We start from the raw sequence: 21,848 nt of genomic DNA, 5'->3' as shown, positions 1-21,848 counted from the left end.
CCTTCACACCAATGTTTATGCTGCATTAACGGTAAATGCATTAATTGCAATTAAGAAAAATTCAAGCGTTAAACTTTTTTAATTAGTCGCATGCATTAATTCTGACAGCCTTAAAAATAATATAAATAAATATAGAAGTAAAATATTTTTAATATAGCCTGATTGTGGGCAATAATAGCTCAGGCTTTCAAAGCGCAGTTGCACTGATTAATTGTTGATCCTCTCCCTACACTTCTGCTGCATTTTCCAATTAGTGATTGCACAGCAGATAATTAAGAACGTCAATCAGGGCACGCACCTTGGAGCAGAATGCCGTGCCCAGATTAGCGAGGGCCATGAGTGATTGGCGGGTACCAGCTAAGGCCAGAAGCACAACTCTGTCCCCCACGGGAAAGGACTCGGGCATAAATCTTGCCTGTCAGTCAAATAAAGCTCTTCCTCACAAATGCATCCAGGTCAAGGTCTGGAGAGTGATTTAAGAAAGATGAATAAAGAAGTGCTGGGTGGCTGTAAATAACAATACACGACAGGATGATGGGAACATAGGTTGAGATGGTAATGAAAAACAAGAAGGCTCTTTAGAGAATAAGGGGTTAAGTTTATCCACGAGAAACCAGAAATTTATATTGATGGTCCAAAAGATACTTTTTCCTTCACGGATATTCTGGGTATTGAATGTTATGTAATATTTCTGCTTTGCTTTTGTTTCATGTATTTTCTCATTCACTCTATAAAACAAGCCCACACATTAGGGAAAATGCACCCCTTGATATTGGTTTTTCATTGACCGATTCTTAAATTTTTACACCCACTTTTTGGACCCTGTCTTGAAAATGTGGTTATATTCTGCAGACAAAGATTTCACAAACACTATATTATATAAAAAAATAAAATAAAAAAATAAAAAAACATTTTCAAGACATTTGTTGACAATTTCAGTTTCTGGATACACTGAAAAAGTACAAATTCAATTTGGAAGTACCATGTAAATCCAAAATATATGAATATGGTAATCATTCGGAATCATGAGTACAGTGTCAAAGTAACATAACCATACCTTTATGGTTAACAAATACGTGTGCCAATTGGTTTTTGCTAAAGCTGCTAAATAATATTGGATTATGTACATATATTGTAAAACCAGAGGTCAGGTTCCTCTCAATTTGTTTTCCTTATTTATTTATTTATTTATTACCACTAAATAACACTGAAAGAAGGGTTAGGGTTTTTTCCTTGCTATAGTCACTTTAGCTTGATCACTGGGGGCTTTAAGACATTAAGGCATGATTTTCTATAAAGCTGCTTTGAAACTATGTGTATTGTGTAAAGTGATATTCAAATATAAATTACTTGAGTGTAGAAAACTAATTTTTCTCAAGAAAAACATGAAAATTGTGAATTCATATTAGTTTTTCTCATTACAATCAAACATAATAAATGAAGTGCTATTGTTTAAGTTACTTTATTATAGCGCTCTAATTTATGTTGCCAATGTCAGACACTGTTGTGTAATTTATGAATGAATAAGTTTGAGCAAAACATTTGTGGGCAGTGTTTTTTCATATTGTATCGTATTGTATCGTGAGGCTTTGTATTGTATCTTGAAATTTGTATATTGTTACATGCCTACTATATAAGTATTATATTTTCATATAATGCCTGAGGTAAGTTGTTTGTTTACATTTACAAGGCACAGGTCAGCGAAAGTAGTTTTGCTGGTTAAAGGCATTAATTCATCCACAGGGGTATTTAAGCTTTAAGTGAATGATACATAGAGTATGATGCTTAGAGAAATACGGGATTCATTTGTGTGCAGCTAGGGGAACACAAATTGTTGACTGATCTGGCCATCAGCTATAGTTCAAACAGCAGAATTCAATTAGGCTGCATTTGGCTCAGACACCATTTTTGTTTGCATTCGCCTGGGTCCCAAGGTGTGGATCAGCCAAGCTCCAACATGGCTGTCTCTGTTATTATGCCTTCAAATAACTGTCTAAGCCAGCAGGTACATGCTGAAACCATTTCTGCTGTTGGTCAAATTTGTCTGTCTTCCACAAGGGGCTTTTCATCTTTGAGTCAAAGTACATTGAGCCTACAAATGTAGTGAATGGTGATTTTTTTATTAGCCCTGGTTCACTCTGACTGCACAGAGAAGAGTATTATAAATAATAATTATTCATTCCTCTCCTTTTCTAATTAGTCTAGGAGCAATACGGTGGACTGTCCCAGTAGTAAACACAGCACTACAGTGCCATTGGCATAACAAAGGCTTCCAGTGCAGCATGTCCTGTGGGCGCTGAAGTATAATAATGCCAAAAATGACGATTTTGGCATAATTTACTCACACTCATTTTTTGTCAACTCAGTATTATTTTCTTTCTTCCGTGGAACAAAAATGATGTTCTTTCTGACACAATGCAAGTGGATGGTGATTTATAATACCAAGTTCCAAAATGACAAAAAGCACTATAAAAGTATTATATACTGTATATGTGGTCCATATGACTCATGCATTATATTCCAAGTGAAGCCAAGCTTTATGTCAGAAGCACTGCATCATGCATCAACATCAACTTTTAAACTTCGAAGTGCCCTTCGGAGGCTGATTTATCCTGTTTGGAATTTAGGCAATATCCTCCGCTGTATCAAATATGATGTTTATGATGTGATGTTTGGTCATGAGGCATGCAATAACTAATGGCCTTTTGGAACATTATTGTACTCCACAGCACTTTGTAGTCCATTTCAAAACTTTAGCAGAGGTGAAGATTATCAGTAAAAAAACAACTTAAATTGTGTCTGTTTCTCACACAAAGCTGTCGTCTTCAGAATACTTAGAATATAAAAACAATTTGTATATTGACCACTTTTTTCACGTTATTTTGCCCTTTTTAAAGGGTTGCATAAAAAATTAACATCCACTGTTGTATGGAAAAGAGCTGCTTGGACATTACGCCTCGTAGTCGCATCTCCTTGTGTGTTTTACAGAAGAAAGAAAATAATACAGGTTTGGGTGACATGGGAGTGAGTGAATGATGGCAAAATATATATTTTGTTTTGGGCGAACCTTTCATTTAACCATGCCAACATCATATCAGTGGCAGCGACATACACCTGGGCTGTGGCTGCAACATTAGTGTGTGTGTGTGTGTCTGTGTGTGTTTGTTTCCAGCTGAGTTGCTGTACAACCACTGATTACTCTTCTCAATCGGCTTTGCCATACTGCCCTGAGAGTCATTTTTGCCATGATTCACAGAGGGTGAGTTTTGAAATCGTTGGGCTGCCACATCTCTGTTATTGCCAGATGAAATAGAACAGTGGGTTTGTGGACTGCCAGCGCCATTGGAGGGTAAACAAATAACCACATGAGTCAGATGAAAACATTACAGAGACTATAATGATCCCTGGCTTCACTCTAAAATCAAATCATTAATAAAGCACTTACATTAAATATGGCTGCTACATTGATAACATCAAACTTCGATGGTTTTCATCAGGTCTTGTGACCAAACATAATGACATGTCACAAGATCCCATATTAGTTTGACATAATCAACATAGCTGCCATATTTAATTTATGGAGTTATCAAAGTATTTATTACATAATAATGTGGTTTTATGTTAGGGATGTGCCCGAAGCCATATACCTTATTTGGAAAGGCACGAATAATGACTTCAAAACAAATAATGGATTCATCCGAATAATGTAAAACAATATTTGTATGACTGATTATCCAAGAGGCACAAGGATAAAGCACAATTTTAAATAAATACATTGTAACGATGCGCTGCTGGCACTGTCAGTGATTAAGATGATGACGATGAATTGAAGAACCCAAGTGCAATTTATTAATAAACGTGAAAACCCTAACTACAAATGTGAATTAAACATAAACATGAACTTGACTTAACATGAACAACATACCAAACACATACAATACTTGACAAAGGACAATGGAAAACATGAGGGTTTAAATACATGGACATGGGAGAACATGACAAAGATAACCAATAAACAGACAGAACTGATAACAAGATAATCAACCAATAAACCAATGAAAACAAGACACATGAACATGGAGGGGAAAAAAGTACATCACATGACCAGGAAACAGGAACTAAACTTTTCAAAATAAAAGACATGAAAAACATGAATCAACAAAATACACATGACATATATCAAAAATTACAAAGAATTTATAAATCTGTGAGCCAATATTTCTAAAGTGTAAACATTATGAATGAATATGCACACGTTGTGATTTCAAATCAGATGGGCACATTCTTAACTCCATTTGCGGTCTCTTAATTGTGCGTGTCTGGAGCATATCAAGTGTAACATCAAGATATGACAACATATACACTTTCCACTTCTTTAAATTTCTATGTTAATGTATCACACGATTCACACGTGATTCCCATGTATTTATTTATAGCCTAAACCTGAGTAAATTCCTGACCTAAAGTGATGATTTCTTGTCGGGGCCCGTCTATCCGTCTTTTAAAGTTGACCATATTTATGTCCACATCAGCGATTAAGGAAAATATCTGGATAAGACTTTATTCCGAAAAAAAATAAATAAAAAAAAATTCCATAAAGGTGTAAATGCTCCATAGAGTATTCATCTATTAGGAATATTCCTCCTTATGTAAAATGAAGAAACTGAAACATGCTCCATCTTTTTTTTTTCTTCTTCTTCAAACTGTGCTAAATTTTAAAATATTAAGTGTTCTTGAACTCTAGTAAGGTGCTATATAAATGTAACATTATTATTTTTATTATTATATTTATTATTATTATTATTATTATTATTATTATTATTATTATTATTATTATTATTATTTAACTAAATAATGGTGTCTTATCATAACAAAAAAATAAATAAAATTAAATAAAATTAAAAAAAAATCCTGATAGATTTACGGGACTTCCACCTGTTTGTAGGCTATACTGATTTTATTTTAATTACTTTTATTGTTTTAATTTGAATTTATTATTCACTGAAAAATGTGTGCTTGACATTTCACATTTTGCTTGACACCTCCTGCCTCCAGAATAATGTTGTTATACATGCACAGACAAAAGCAAATTCTGTTTCATGGCGATATTAATATCAGAAATACCAGGAGAAACCACAGTTAACAACATATTCCACAGTTAATGTAGCCTAAAAATCCAGCTTCATCTGGTAAGAAAAATTAATAATAATAATAATAATAATAATAATAATAATAATTATTATTATTATTATTATTTATATATATATATATATATATATATATATATATATATATATATATATATATATATTAAATAATAGTTGTAATTATAATAATAATAATAATAATTATTATTATTATTATTATTATTAGGCTATTATTATGAAAAGGCATATACAAGGCATATTTATCAATAGAAACTATAAATGTAAGAGTAACATATAAAAATGGGCATTTAATTTAGTTTTGACTCTCTTCCGGTTTAAGCAGCGCCCACACCCGGTACTATCCGAATACAGAGACAGATACAGATACATTTGTCAAATGAACAGATACAGATACAGATACAAATACAGATAATGGCTTCACTGCACACCCCTATTTTATGTTATGGTGTGGTTTACGATTTTTTTTTTTCTTTTTTTTTTTTCTTTTTAAATCCAATGAAGAAAGAAAGTTGTACATGTTTGGAGATATGCTAGGATGAAAATAATGACAGAATTTTCATTTTTGAAAATGCCCAAAGGGACATAAATGCCATCTGTACATCTCTTCTTTAGTATAAGCCAAATTGTTACTCTCACATCTGCAACACCCCATAGACATGAACACAACAGCAATTCTCTTCGGGCTCTTTATAATTATCCAATTACAACAGATATTTACTGACATAAATATTAGTTTTCTTTTTTTAGCTAGTGACAAGGTGAAGAAAACTCCTGCTGTGGCCTCATCTCTTTCCATCCCATCTGTTCTACATCATTTAAAGCAGCCAAGATTAAATCAACTCAATCCTGATACACTGACACCTAGATAATGCTATTTTAGTGGTTAAAGGGTTTTGACAGTTGGATTTATTTATTTATATTATTTAAATTTTATTTTATAATTAAATTTTATTTATTTATTTATTTTGCACTCTTAACACAACAGCAGATAACAGAAATTACAGTCAGGAGGTAGAAATTCTGATTAACTCCCTGCTGGGGAATAACATAATTGACCTTACCGTTATGTTCTTAAAGGGGTAGGACATTTATGGCCTTATGATGTAAATGGGTGGCAATCTGTTAACGTTTTTTTTTTTTTTTTAACTGGGATATTAAAGAAGGTTACTACCAGGTAAAGTGTGGTTGATAAAAAATGTCCAGATCTGACTAATCATACTGTCAATTTGGATAAAATTCAAGGTTCTGATACAAAATGTACTACCATTTATTTATTTATTTATTTATTTTTTGCTCTACATGTTTGTTTGAAAGAGAAAAAAAAAATCAGTCCTTGGTTTGATAACTGTCCTCAAACTGTTTCCAATGAAGAAAAAAAAACAAAAACAAAAAAACAGTTCACAAGGACAAACATTTAATTGGATTCAGGTTTAATAGAGAACTCATCATTCTGTAGTGCTTAACACTGAACTTTTTTTGTTTTTCACATATTAATTCAACATCAGGTTTTTATCACAAAAAAAAATAAAAATAAAAAATAAAACAAAAAAAATTAAAAAAAAAAAATGCACAAAAGCTAAATATTATGTAATTTCATAAAATTGTTACCTGACAGATGGTTTGGCAATTAGCTGTATCATCCGCTCAGTGTTTGCCTCCCTTGTCAAGAAGACACATCAACATCTATAATTGTATTAATGCATACTTGTATTTTGGAATCAGATCCAGGTATCCAAGTGCATGAAATGCATAAAGCCCTCTTCTTAGCACTTGAAGATGTACTTAACACAACTAAACACACAGTAGGGCTCAGATGTAGCCTAGAAAGTCACAGACAGAGCTTGATCCACTTCGCAGAAAAATGGGCACTCCATATGTATAGATACTTCACCTACACTGAACTCCATTTGTCTAGAGTTCAGCGTTTGTTAATCTGAATGGTCTAGTTTTAACATGAAGTGGGGATATTCAGGTTTAACAGCATTCAGGTTTAACAGGGTATGGTTTGCTGAGGTAATTGCATTAACTGCACATGTAGGAGAGTGGAGAGCCCCTCAAGGCAGTGCCTGCAGTGCTAACAGACCCCACCGACTGAACTCAACTGAAGATCATGTCTGGAATATCAACACCCAGGAACATACATGCTACACCTGGCCAGGTTTACTCAATCTCAGAAGACAGCTATGTTATATCTTATTGGGGATTATTTTCTTTTCACTTATTATCACAGTAAATAATGTATTTATAAGGAGGATTAGTGTCACTTCTGCCAACACCTGAGTCACAGCATTAAGGCTTTATGTAAAGCTCCAAACATTCTCCTTAAAAGGATACTTCACCCAAAATGAAAATGTGATCATCATTTACTCGAATATCATTCCAAACCCGTATAACTTTCTTTTGTAGAACACAAAAGGTGAATTTGATAAAATATCCAGGGCCACTCTTTTCCATATAATGACAATGAAGGAGGACTGAGGCTGTTGAGCTCCAAAATGACCAAAAAAGCGGATGATTGAATCAGTGAGTTGAACTCATGAACCGGATTAGTTGGATTCAAGAACAAATCAGATAGGACATTTTTGTGAATGGATCAACCGATAAATTTAAAATATTCAACTAAAAAGAACCACTTATTCACTAAATGGAAATTGCTACTTCTCTCAACACTCGAATGCATGGTAAAATTCACCTTTCATGTTAAGCGAAAAAAGGAAAGTCATACTGGTTTGGAACAACATTTAGGGTGAATAAATAATGACAGATATATTGATTTAAAAACATATATATATATATATATATATATATATATATATATATATATATATATATATACATATATATTATTATTCCTTAAATCGTTCATAATCAGTAATGCATTAGCATATCTGCCTTAACACAGTTTGTTATTTTCGACTGTCTTCCCTTTGCCATTGCTTTGGCAGACTTGATCATGGGGTAATATCAAGCAGCAATACTGTATGAGAGAAAGTGGAGGAATCTGTTGTCTCTGCCTCACTGATCTCCACACATGGCTGCCTGTGCAGCTGGTAGTCTCGAACGGCGAGAAGATGATGGCTGAGCACTGAAGCAGAACATTTGCAGATGTGACCAAACCGTTGTGGAGCTCGAACGCGTGTGAATTCCTCCACCAGATTGGACGAACTTGAGCACCCAAACTCAACCCCATATTCTTTACCTAATTCTCTACAACACCCCTTCAGTGACCTACATATGTTTTCCTGCCGCTTGAGGTGGTTTTGGAAGAAATAAAACGGGCCTGTGTTTAGCTGTCCAAGTGGATGCATAAAATGGTGCAATGCTGCAAATAGATCACCAGGAAAAAAATGTTAACCTTGCTGACAAAACCTCTTACCTTGTTTGTTGTCATATTTCATACTATGTGATCACACTGATAGTGATGGTAGTAGACACTTTTTGGAGGATCTCTTGTGATACTATGCTTTGTAAGCTTTTTCAGTTGCTGACTTACTGTTAGTGAGCAGAAAACAATGCTAGAACTATACACTTTCCATTCTTTATCCATTTATTTTTTACAAGGCCTGATAAAGACTGCTACATACAGTTTGGGTGAGAAAACACCTCATCTGATGGTCTCATCCAATAATGAGTCACCATTTTTCACCTTACAGGTGATATTTAAATGCAAACATACACATATGATTGAGAGATGAAGAGTTGTTTTAAAGGAATAGATCACCCAAAAAACAAAAATTCTGTCATGATAATCAACCTGACATCCCATATGACTTTCTTTCTTTATATATATTTCAGAATGTACATTACATTCATATCCATACAACTGCAATGAATGGGGAATGAGATTTCAAGCTTCAAAAAGGATGCTTAAATCATCCTTATAGTTGGATCTTTTTTAATAAATTGGTTGATCTGGTTCACAAAACTGTTCTAAAGAATTTGTGCATGAATTGGACATTGCTACATCTCTTATGAACGTTCCAAATGACATCAGAAGAATTGGATTATAGCTCACTAGTCATATGGACCATGATACCTTTTATGATAGTTTTATGGTGCTTTTGCATACTTTTTTTTTTTACATCTTGAAAGCTCCAAATTACTGTAATTGCCAGGAAAAGAGCAACCAATACATTCTTCCAAATCTCTCCTTTTGTGTTCCATGGAAAAAGTCATATGCAAATAACATACTTTATAGGTTCTCAGTACTCTGTGAATGTGTGGCTTATAAGTATAAATACAAGTAGAATGCATAAAGTATTTTAACAAAGCAGGGATGGTTAGGGTTTGGTTTAAGGGTAGGGGTTGGTGTAGGGTGTTTGTGATACTCTAAATAATCACAATAAGCATGCTGCAGTGATGCCCCTACACTGTATGGTAGTATTTATTTAGGAGTGCAAATAGCATCTAACTCTATTTGCAAAAGACGATGCTATTTACACTAAGCAACAAAAGTCTCTGCCTTCTAAATGTATCTAATACTTATAAGCGGGGGTTGGCATCCCCCTTGTTGCAAGAAATATCAAAAAGCATCCCCCTTGTAAAACCACCATCCCCCCTTACGATCCCCTTTAGATCAATTGTGTCATGCGTTACTTAGAACTAATCAGGCAAGTAAAATACTGAATTTTCTACATTACAAAATGTACGTTTTTAATTCAAACAATTTTCAGGGTTTCGCCCATAAAACACTTTTTTTTTTTTGTGTGTGTAGAACAACTGTTACACCACTGTTTAAGCATCCCTCATTGAAACAGCCCAAACTTCCTTTGCTAGTTCAGTTATTGGAGTTGAAAAAAAAAAAATGCTTATATGTGACAATCCTAAAATATAAATAAAAAATAAAACAATTAAAAAAAAACATTTTCATGATCATAACGTGGATTATTTTCACAAAATTAATCAGAAAATACAATAACAGAGGGTAACAGGTGCATATTATGGCCACGTGTTCTAAGGGTTAATGCTCATTTTTGTCCAGATCTATTAAATTAAAAACATAAAAAATGCAATTCACACAAACCATTTACTTGAATACACCTCTTCTATGATGAGCATATTTTCAGTTTCTGATTTTAAAGTCATATATATATATATATATATATATATATATATATATATATATATATATATTTATTTTATTTTATTTTTTTTTTTTTTTTTTTTTCCTGGGGCTTAAAATAAAAATAAGTTATGTGGTGTCCAGAGACAGTAAAAAAAAAAAAAAAAAAAAAAAAAGGTTGGCATGACTAGTGCAGAATAATCTTTTATTGTTATTTCTTGAAAAAAAATAAAATAAAAAAAATAAGCAGTGAAACAATTGTGTTTTAAAATATTTAAAAACGCTCTTGTCCACCAAATAAAAATCATTGGGTGTAACCAACATGTAGGTTTATGTTGACCATAAAAACCATAAAACAGAGCCTTTTCATAAAACATTTTTATGAAAAGGCACATTTTGTTCAAGTCATATGGTGTAACCCTAAGAAAACTTCTTGATATTTTTAACTAAGAAATTCATAATATTTATAAAAAAAAGAAAATATTTTTTTTTTTTTTAAAATGTTTGTAAACGTTTTGGAAATTAATGGTTAAATTGTTTATACTCGTATGTATTCAAGGTGCAAATAAAGTTTTATAATACTTTTTACTTGATGGTTCACCACATGACAATTTTAAAGTTTAAATTTGTTTTGTAGAAAATGCTATAATTTAATAATAAATTCCTTATAATTCTAAACAAGTCCGTAACTAGTCCCTTACATGCAGGGCCGTAGCAAGGTAATCTGGGCCCCCTGACTGTATATTGCTCTGGGCCCCTTTCCTATTAAAAAATACAGTTTAGAATTTGTTGTGGGGCCCCCTGTACCTTTGGGCCCCTAGAATTGTTACCAATTCACCCAACTAGCTACGGCCCTGCTTACATGTCCAGTTATTAGCCATACTGTCTAATTTCTGATCCCTAAAATAAAGTGTTATCAAAAACTTTGAAAACATTTTAAAGAAAAAGTTTGAGATTCCTAAAAAAAGCAAGCTCTCCATTTCTAGCAGCTATATATTTGATAGTCCACTTTTTGTTATACTAATTAGCAGTAAGGATTAATAAAAACAATTGTCCTTGATCATTATGATTAGCAATGTGTTGCGATCCAAGTCCACAGAGGATTAGTCATAGCCTAATTGGACTCACATGGTGACCAGGGGTGTAGCTGACACAGTGGTGGCGGTTTGAGGGAAGTATGGAGTTTCATAGGTTAACAAGTGCACTGAGCGGAAAAAAAGCATAGAGGTCAATCAATTACCACACAGAATGGACAATAATACACATCTTGTTGACGAAGAGAGAGACAAAACGAACTGAGAACAGGGGAGAGAGAGAGAGAGAGACCATTCATCTCTGCTCAGTATTCCAAGGCATGTGAAGACCCGACATTTCTCTGCAGTCTGGAAGCAAGACTGCTGTAATAATCAGCCTACAATCTCTTCCAGCGTACTGAGTAATATACAGAGAACTATCACAGAAAACACCCACAAACATCCACATACAAATAAAACAGCACACAATGGCAGAGAAAGATGGAATGAGATGCACTGTAGTGTCCAGGCAAGCCTGCTAGGCTTCAAAGATGAAGAGCCCAATGTATTTGCAAGACTTCATAGGGCATATTTTGCAGTTGTTGATTTAATAATGGCTTGTTGGGGTAGCAGACGCTGGATTCCGCCAGGGAGAATCTGTATAAATCAATCTGCGGACTCATGTTTAGCTTTTATCAAGCCATTCATCACATTCTACTGGAGGCAGGAAAGAGGTATGACTGATTTGTTTACTAATCCATGGAATTCATTGCATTGAAGACATCTTGCTGTATTCTAGCAATTAATTATTTCCTCCCTTTGTTTAAAACACAATCAAACACATGCACGTTGCACACACACATTTATGAATCAAAATAAAGACTTGTCATTCACACCGACTGTTTTCAAATAAAGCTAATTACTACAGACTAACATTAACACTTGAAATTAGAAAAAAAGTATTTTGTACATGGTACCATGGTGATACTATGCTTTTTGGACACACATCATGGTAAAATAAATGTCTAATACCCTTAAGTACCATGTTAATAACATGGTATATTAATATGTTAATCATTCAGTACCATGGTTTTACCATCCCAGTGCAGTGGTTCTGCAAAATAAATTTTTGTACATCATGTTGCTTCTGAATATACATGTATCCTGAAGTTGACCCCATTCTGCCTAAGTACTGACCAGTGCGAACCCCCATCAGACATTTTTGCATCAGTTCAAACTTGTTCTCCTTTCCCTCTTGTGATACTGTCCCACAGAAACCAGGAAGTAATTGCGTTCACATTAACAATGGTGAGCGTGTTTCAGAGGTTTGCTCTTAAATTACATTTATACTCTACTGACTATTAGGTTTAGGGTGTGGGTTTGGGTTAGGGACTAGGTTTAGGAAAATATGCCTTCCTGTTGACTGTATAACATAATTTACAACTACACTGAACAAAATTATAAACGCAACACTTTTGTTTTTGCCCCCATTTTTCATGAGCTGAACTCAAAGATCTAAGACTTTTTCTATGTACACAAAAGGCCTATTTCTCTCAAATATTGTTCACAAATCTGTCTAAATCTGTGTTAGTGAGCACTTCTCCTTTGCCGAGATACTCCATCCACCTCACAGGTGTGGCATATCAAGATGCTGATTAGACAGCATGATTATTGCACAGGTGTGCCTTAGGCTGGCCACAATAAAAGGCCACTCTAAAATGTGCAGTTTTATCACACAGCACAATGCCACAGATGTCGCAAGTTTTGAGGGAGCATGCAATTGGCATGCTGACTGCAGGAATGTCCACCAGAGCTGTTGCCCGTGAATTGAATGTTCATTTCTCTACCATAAGCCGTCTCCAAAGGCGTTTCAGAGAATTTGGCAGTACATCCAACCGGCCTCACAACTGCAGACCACGTGTAACCACACCAGCCCAGGACCTCCACATCCAGCATCTTCACCTCCAAGATCGTCTGAGACCAGCCACCCGGACAGCTGCTGCAACAATCGGTTTGCATAACCAAAGAATTTCTGCACAAACTGTCAGAAACTGTCTCAGGGAAGCTCATCTGCATTTTCGTCGTCCTCATCGGGGTCTCGACCTGACTGCAGTTCGTCATCGTAACCAACTTGAGTGGGCAAATGCTCACATTCGATGGCATCTGGCACTTTGGAGAGGTGTTCTCTTCATGGATGAATCCTGGTTTTCACTGTACAGGGCAGATGGCAGACAGCGTGTGTGGCGTCGTGTGGGTGAGCGGTTTGCTAATGTCAATGTTGTGGATCGAGTGGCCCATGGTGGCGGTGGGGTTATGGTATGGGCAGGCGTATGTTATGGACAACGAACACAGGTGCATTTTATTGATGGCATTTTGAATGCACAGAGATACCGTGACGAGATCCTGAGGCCCATTGTTGTGCCATTCATCCACGACCATCACCTCATGTTGCAGCATGATAATGCACGGCCCCATGTTGCAAAGATCTGTACACAATTCTTGGAAGCTGAAAACATCCCAGTTCTTGCATGGTCAGCATACTCACAGGACATGTCACCCATTGAGCATGTTTGGGATGCTCTGGATCGGCGTATACAACAGCGTGTTCCAGTTCCTGCCAATATCCAGCAACTTCGCACAGCCATTGAAGAGGAGTGGACCAACATTCCACAGGCCACAATCAACAACCTGATCAACTCTATGCGAAGGAGATGTGTTGCACTGCGTGAGGCAAATGGTGGTCACACCAGATACTGACTGGTTTTACTGCACATTTTAGAGTGGCCTTTTATTGTGGTCAGCCTAAGGCACACCTGTGCAATAATCATGCTGTCTAATCAGCATCTTGATATGCCACACCTGTGAGGTGGATGGAGTATCTCGGCAAAGGAGAAGTGCTCACTAAAACAGATTTAGACAGATTTGTGAACAATATTTGAGAGAAATAGGCCTTTTGTGTACATAGAAAAAGTCTTAGATCTTTGAGTTCAGCTCATGAAAAATGGGGGCAAAAACAAAAGTGTTGCGTTTATAATTTTGTTCAGTGTAATAATACAACTCTCTTTTTGCACCACCCTGTGGATATTTCACCTCAACAACACTTTCAGCTTTGGCCACTGGGGGCAGTGGTTCAAATTCCAATAAGCATGACTGATTTCAGCCACCAAACATTTGACCCCATGTCACCAAATTCACAATGTGAATGTACAATTTGTTTTTGTAAGTAGTGGGCAACCTCAAAATAAACTTTTGCAGAGTTCAGCAAGACTGCCAGTAGGACTCCAATTATACAGAACTGCCAGCAAGAAACTAGTCTTCTCTCCACTGAGACAACTCAATGCAATATTGATAGCTGATATGTCAAACCATTGTATATGTGAGCATGCATGCATGCTTATATGTGCATGCAACATGCGCCATGTGGAGACAGAAAAGTAAATGGCTGAGTTGCACAAGCTCGAGTTGACAGGAAAGAAAAACATCCCACATATTTCTTTAATGTATCAATTGTTTCTCTTTGACAGCAATGATATTAATTGGAGAATAAATGGAGGCTTTTGATTTACATCTCACCTCTTGGATTTTTCTCCTAAGAAAAAGACCCCAGATAGCTCACATCTTGTCTAGAGGTTAAGAAAAGATTTAAAAATGTCCTTAACTGTGCTCAGATTTGCCAAGATAGCAAAGTCTGTAAATAAAAAGTCACAGATTTCAATATGAACTTATATATTTTCCATATCTGCCAAGATGCTATCCACATTAATTTTATAGCTCCATACTTTTATTGTGTCAACAGTCTCATTTGTGTCCATTTTCATTCCTCCTAAATTTTAGGATCAAGTTAATACTTAAATTAAACATAACTGAGAACTCAGTTAAGTCTCCTGACCTCTAAAAGAGCAACCTCTGAGCATTAACATTTCCTCTAGGAGAAAATTACTTGGTGCTCTCATAGAACAGGTTCATCACTTGTTAAAGTCAGTTCAAAAGCCTCCCATCCAATAATACACACATCAGACTGGTTCCCCCGGTGTTTATATGTTACACAGACCCACTGAGAATGTTGCCATATTGTTAGGCTCATCGAAGTGAGCATGTTACTGATACCCATTGGTCTCTTTTTGTCCCCCTGTGGTACAAGGGAAGCAGTCCTTATACAACATATTCTGAAGGCAGTTCTTTTTGTACTCTATTCTCTCCTTTGTTCTCTTTATATATATGACACCTTCCTTTAAGAGACATCTTGTGGGTTACTGCTGACAGCATTCCTGGACCACTCATGTTTAATGGAGTTCAGTGCTCAACTCCATATGCTTTATATATTTCTGTTTGCAAAATATAGAGCATTGAGGGGCTGAAGAGAGACCCTCAGAGCACTTCAGCATTGAGTCTTAATCACCCATAAATGCTTGAGAGTTATTCATTGAATAAATTCCTCAAATAAGGTTATTTAACATTTAACAATTTTTTTATGCTTCTAAGGTGTTAAGACATATGTCAGTATGAGGAAAGAGCTTGGAAGTTGTATGATGTAATGGAAACATTGGAAATTACCTCTCTCTTCATACTTCTATCTTTGTCATTGCAGGAGTGTATGCGGTATTCTCACAGCAGCCTCAGGACTTGGTGGTAGTGGCTGGTCAACCCGTCACACTACCTTGCTCCATCCCAGGATACCATGGAATAGTGCTGTGGATCAAAGACGGCCTCGCTCTGGGCGTCGGAAGAGACCTTTCAGGTAACACACAACATTGTCATGAACACATTCAGTTTTTTATATGTTGGCTACTTTGAGATGCTTGCTAGCAAACCCTACTGAAAAGACTGGTATAGGTGCACTCAAAACACTTAAACACTGATAAATATCAGTTTTCTTAAAATAATTGACAACATACAGTAAGAATCCCACATTTGCATGAGACTTGAAGTCATCGGATTATGCTTCTGATGTCAAAACATAAACAGGCATGCACACAACACTTACGCACATTGGATAAGCCAGTAAGAACTCCAGTGAAGGTGTTTACATGCTAAATCGGCATAATAGGCAAAAATCTATGTGTGCCTGTTGTTTTTTCCTCACACCATTTATGATCTTACCCTGATAAGGGAAAACCATTTAAGAATATGCAAGTACTGTAAACACACTATTTTGTCTTGTATTCCTGTAAAAAATATCTAAACATCCTTAAAATTATGCTTTAAAAGTTTATATATACAGTATATATATATATATATATATATATATATATATATATATATATATATATATATATATATATATATGTAGTGAGCAGAATAGCATCTCAGAATGCACATCATGTCAAACCTTGAGGCGGATGGGCTACAACAGCAAAAGACCACACTGGGCACTTTATTAGGACCATATATATATGGTCCTAATAAAGTGCCCAGTGTGGTCTTTTGCTGTTGTAGCCCATCCGCCTCAAGGTTTGACATGATGTGCATTCTGAGATGCTATTCTGCTCACTACAATTGTACAGAGTGGTTAACCAGTCTTGCCATTCTCCGTAGACCTCTCTCGTCAACAAGGCTTTTCCAGCTGCAGAACTGCCGCTAACTGGATGTTTTTTGTTTTTGGAACCATTCTGAGTAAACTCTACTAACTGTTATGCATGAAAATCCCAGGAGACAAGCAGTTACAGAAACCAGCTCGTCTGGCACCATCAATCATGCCACGGCCGAAATCAATGAGATTAAATTTTTTTCCCCTTTCTGATGGTTGATGTGAGCATTAACCGAAGGTCCTGACCCATATCTGCATGATTTTATGCAGTGTACTAGGCATCTTAACTAGCTTAACCAGCTTCACAAGAAAAATCATGCTGGTCAACCACAAATTTTGCTGTTTAAAATATGGATATGCTGGTCCACCAGCTAGACCAGCACCAAACCAGCACTAACTAGCATAAACCAGTATAAACAGCCAGAGGTGCAAAAAACATATATCCAATGTATGTAACATATAGGGGCTCCACTCATAGGGGGCACCACACGGTCCGCTTTAATATCGCATACACCACTATAAAATGATAGTTGCACACCTGAAACCAAGACCACCATGGGAATTCATACTGGTCTAAGATGGTCTTTTCAGCTGGGAAATTGTTACATTTCATTTTGAAATACAAACTATTTACCAGAATAAACATGTGAAAGGCAAAAGTATCCATAGCTCCGTCAAATTTGATTACATTTTACACTTCAGCTTGCCTAGTCTTTATCAGACTCTCAAACAATAAAATTGGTTTAAAACAAGGCTTATGATAATTAAGGTTGACATAACTTAAAAACACAAGTTTAAGCTAGAGGGTGTAATTGCTATATAAATACCATCCAATTGGAGTCAGGCGTAGAAGGACAAGAGGACAAGAGCAACTAAAATGTTAAAGTACTTTTAACTGTTAATAGCATTTGAAGTGTGTGACTCTTCCCCATTAGCAAAGTGCTGCTTGTTTTGCCAAGTTGATTGCTTAATTTGCACTAACAATCATTGGATTCCCATACCATTTGCCTACAGACCACTGAAGAATTACATCTTATTCATATTAATTATGGTCTCAGACAGTTGGTCCCCCTTTATGACATTTACAGTGGATTTCATGGATTACAATATATGAAATCCTTCCATGTGGGATAAGCATCATTTTGAAGGAAAAGTACAGATTAAATAAAGGTCTAGATACTGGCATGATTCCCTTGACTCAGCCTGTGATGATGGGTCGCTTAAAGGGAAAATCAATGTTTCACTCAATTTTTCCATCACAGTTACACCTCTACTTTGAGCCCAGGGATGCTTTCAGTGCAAAGCATGATAGAATGCCCAGTTGGCCTCTTTAAAGTTGCTGGGATGATCCTTAAAATTAAATATCTGTTCCACTGAAAATCACAGGTATATTTGCCTCTGACCTTCAGTTGCGACTCTGTGCCATGTTTGGCACTAAAAGTGGCCTTTAATTAAACTCCAATAGGCAACTGAGCCCTGATAAATCCATCTCATTCCCAAGTTTGTCATTATCAGGCTCTTGGGAGCCGGGACCTGGCAGTGTAAACACTAGGAGAGGAGCTTTAAAAGTGGTGAAACAGTGAGAGAGGGAGAAGTGGAGGTGGGATGGAGGGGTTGGGAAGGTGAGAAGAGGTTCTATGCTTCTGGGTCTTGCGATTATGAGGAGAGAGACAGAGAGCGGCACTTAACGGCACATCATCTGCAGTTTAACAGTTACACCCGGGAGATAAGAGCCGACCCAATCCAAACCGAGCCAGCACCATCCAGCTCTTTATGCAGATCAATGGTGGGCGCTCAGAGGGCCATGAAGAATTTCAATAAAGTCCTGTGCTCTCGCTTGCTGTCTCTATTTTATGGCATGTAGAGATGCTGAGAGCCAGTGCTTCAGACAAAAGACCACTTTAAAACCAATCTTTGGGTACAAGGGTGGAATGCACACTGCACAGCACTGACATGAATGACACTTTCCAGAATAAAACTCTGCACAGCTGCTCCTTTTATCAGTCTTGCCTGCGTCAACAAGTAACGCTGCGGCCCAGTAAAGAAAACTGACACATCTATGACTGTGCACTCCAAGCTAGCAGCTGCACACATAAAAAAATAGGAGAGTACAACAGCTCATACAAACACAACACATTTCAATATCAGCCTACTCAGTTATTCATACAGTAGAAGAGGTTTGTCTACAGTGGCTCATTCAGTACTGTTTCTGTTCATGAGAGCATATATTAAAATGAGATCTCAAACAATATGTTTAATAAATTGGCAGACAAAAGAGGCTGACTCTTATCAGTCCCTGCATTCTTCACGGAGGTCCTTTCGCTTGTGGTTTTAATTAAAGGCATCAGCTCTAGGCTGCTGCAAACACACAAATAAAAGACATGCATATACATCATGTGTATTGCTGGTGCAAGAGTAAATGTGAATATTTAAACAGAATGGGAGAGGGAGATGAGACAGTAAAAGGCAGCGAGCATGGACACAAGAAGCAGAGCAGCATGCTGATTTCAGTTTTGACACATTGTTTTATTTATAATTTTGGCACATCAGTAACAGTAGCTTGCAGATTTGTGCCGCTCACTTAAAAGTCAGCATTTTGTGGGACACAAACAAAGATTTTTAGAAGAAAATCTCAGCTCTGAAGGTCCATAAAATGCAAGTAAATGGTGGTCAGAATTTTGAATGGTCCAAAAAGCACATAAAGGCACTTTAAAAGTAATCCATATGACTGCAGTGGTTAAATCCGTATCTTAAGAAGCAATATGATTGGTTTGGGTGAGAAACAGATCAACATGTAAACAAATATTGTGGGTTCAAAACAAGAACAATTATGACTTGCCCCTCATTTTCTTTAAAAAAAGCAAAAATCTGTGTTACAGTGAGGCACGTACTTACAATGGAAGTGAATGGGGCTAATTTGTAATGTTGAAATACTCACTATTTCAAAAGTATAGCCACAATATGTAAACAATATGCGTGTTGATATGATTTTAGTGTGATAAAACCACTTACTTACCTTTTCTGTGTAAAGTTAAAACCAATTTTACAACATCGAGTAAAGCCCAACTGAATCACGCAAGTTTCGATCTGCGCTGTACCAGAGCTTTGGTGCACGTTGGTGTACGCTGCGGCGGTTCACGCGAAAGCATGAACCATTCGCTGTGCACAGATTCACAAGAAGGTTATGAGAGGCATATTTAGTGCTTATAAGGCGCTGAACGTGGGATGAATACAGTTAAATTTGATTCTGCTGTGGCCAACCGCCAAAGTGACTAGTAAGAGATACGGTGTTACACGCCACTGCCGATTTCTACCCGCATTTGGCGGGTGGGCAGGTGTTAATGTCAAGCCCTGCTGATACTGTAGAAAGACTAGTATTGTTACTTTTTTATTATCATTATCTACTGGGTATTGAAGTACCAAGAATTTTGCCATTCCTGCTTTCTACCAAATATGCCACAGTTTTCAGTACATGGTATCCAGAATCAGACAGAATGGAAAAGATCTGTAGTCATGTATGTAATTAACACATTTTCCCTCAACCATTTCCTCAGCTCGAGGCATCAGGGAGATATACTTACTCATGCTCTCGGCCATTAATCACTGTCTCATGTCTCTATTCATGGCCCTTTCCCTCTTCCATCGATCCAACATAAACACTAATCCCTTTCTGTCCTGATGGATTCATTAACTCTAATGGGGCTCTTTTATATTGTTTGCTTTGGTTGACGTGGATGGTCTTTGGGCTTCATTGTGATCAATGACTGAGTTATTTCATTTTCTGACACCCTCTGCTGTGCATTGCTTGGGCATTTTGCAGTGAAGCATGCATAATTTATATAATGATGTATTAATCTAAGAGATGTCTAGAGAAGAGATGAAATGTGTATCACACTGAACATCCAGATACAAGGCACAGACATTGGCTTTATAAGGCATTATATTTGTATACCTGAGCCCAGTTCAGATAATGATATAGACGCATGGATGTAAACTTTGGATCACAGTTAATCATTGTTTGTTATCGGACTGAAGGAGCAAACGCTAGCCAGCTTTGTACAAAGATGACACCACTTTAATACAGAATCATTGCAGGCAGTAAATTCCTTCTGATATGAAACTCATTGTGGCAGCAGGGGCGAGGTCGAGCGTCCGTCCGGAGAGAGAGAAAGCAGTAAGGGCGCTTACTAATTCCAGTGAGCATGGGGAGAGCGGCATATAAACGGCCACACCACCAGCAGAGAGGCAGAGAGAGTCTGGCACAAGGGAGCCTACTGTGCTCATGGAAGCTGATGTGTTTAAGTTCGTGAAGCTAATAATTGAGTGCCTACATGCCTCAGAAACGGTTGAGTTTGTGAAGTTGTAAAGCATTGAAGTGGCCGATTAAAAGCCTTACCTGCATCTGGAATAACCCGCTTCCCTGTGTCCTCCTTCCCTTCTGTTGTGGAGTCCTTTACACTTATGTATGTAAAATAGACCTAACTTGTTTTGTCTATGGAACTACCTTGGTAGTTCTGCAGCCTGATATTATTGGTTCAGCATGTGTGCCGTAGTTAAATTGTAACTCGTGATTTGTTGTAGCCTTGGTCATGTCAAAGCCAGGAATGAATTTAATATGCATGAGTTCTTCCGAGACATGCATTCTCCTGAGCTTTGCTGGGTCAAAGCAGTGCATTATAATATTTTGCATATTACCTTGACTTCATAGTACTAGGTAAGAAGCCAGTGCATATATTCTGTCTCTATCTGAGAAATAAGACCTCATGATTTGCAGCTAGGCATTAAGTGGCAATAGGCGCTGCAACTAAACAATCAATCTCTCATCAGGAATTAACACAGTATCGAACCAAGTCAATGGCCATTAAAATGACTCAGTCTGCTTCACTTGCTTTGACTGACTGCCACCGTAAACAGTAGCTACTTGATTTGGCTATGTTCACATTAAATGCCTTAAATTCTATTCTGACGGATCCCAATGGAGATTTTTATTGCTTAGAGGTTGTTCTTTCATGGCTCAGGGGACTTAATGGAGTTATCAGTAATGTTTAATTTGAGTATCAGCTTTGTAAAATTCCTTA

At 36.7% G+C, this 21,848-nt stretch overlaps 1 protein-coding gene across 4 annotated transcripts in view; it reads left to right on the top strand.

The window, feature by feature from the left end:
- LOC127456176 (kin of IRRE-like protein 3) overlaps positions 1 to 21,848 on the top strand; it is a 305,835-nt gene that overhangs the window by 172,392 nt on the left and 111,595 nt on the right. For all 4 annotated transcript variants that reach the window (XM_051724531.1, XM_051724529.1, XM_051724530.1 and 1 more), the window contains exon 2: positions 15,832 to 15,981. In XM_051724531.1, coding sequence (XP_051580491.1) covers positions 15,832 to 15,981 — 150 coding nt within the window. The remainder of the gene's footprint in view (positions 1 to 15,831; positions 15,982 to 21,848) is intronic.

Source organism: Myxocyprinus asiaticus, chromosome 18, assembly GCF_019703515.2.
Source record: "Myxocyprinus asiaticus isolate MX2 ecotype Aquarium Trade chromosome 18, UBuf_Myxa_2, whole genome shotgun sequence".
Lineage (NCBI taxonomy): Eukaryota > Metazoa > Chordata > Actinopteri > Cypriniformes > Catostomidae > Myxocyprinus > Myxocyprinus asiaticus.
Note: the sequence above shows the minus strand (reverse complement) of the source record. Positions and strands in the feature narration are given on the sequence as shown.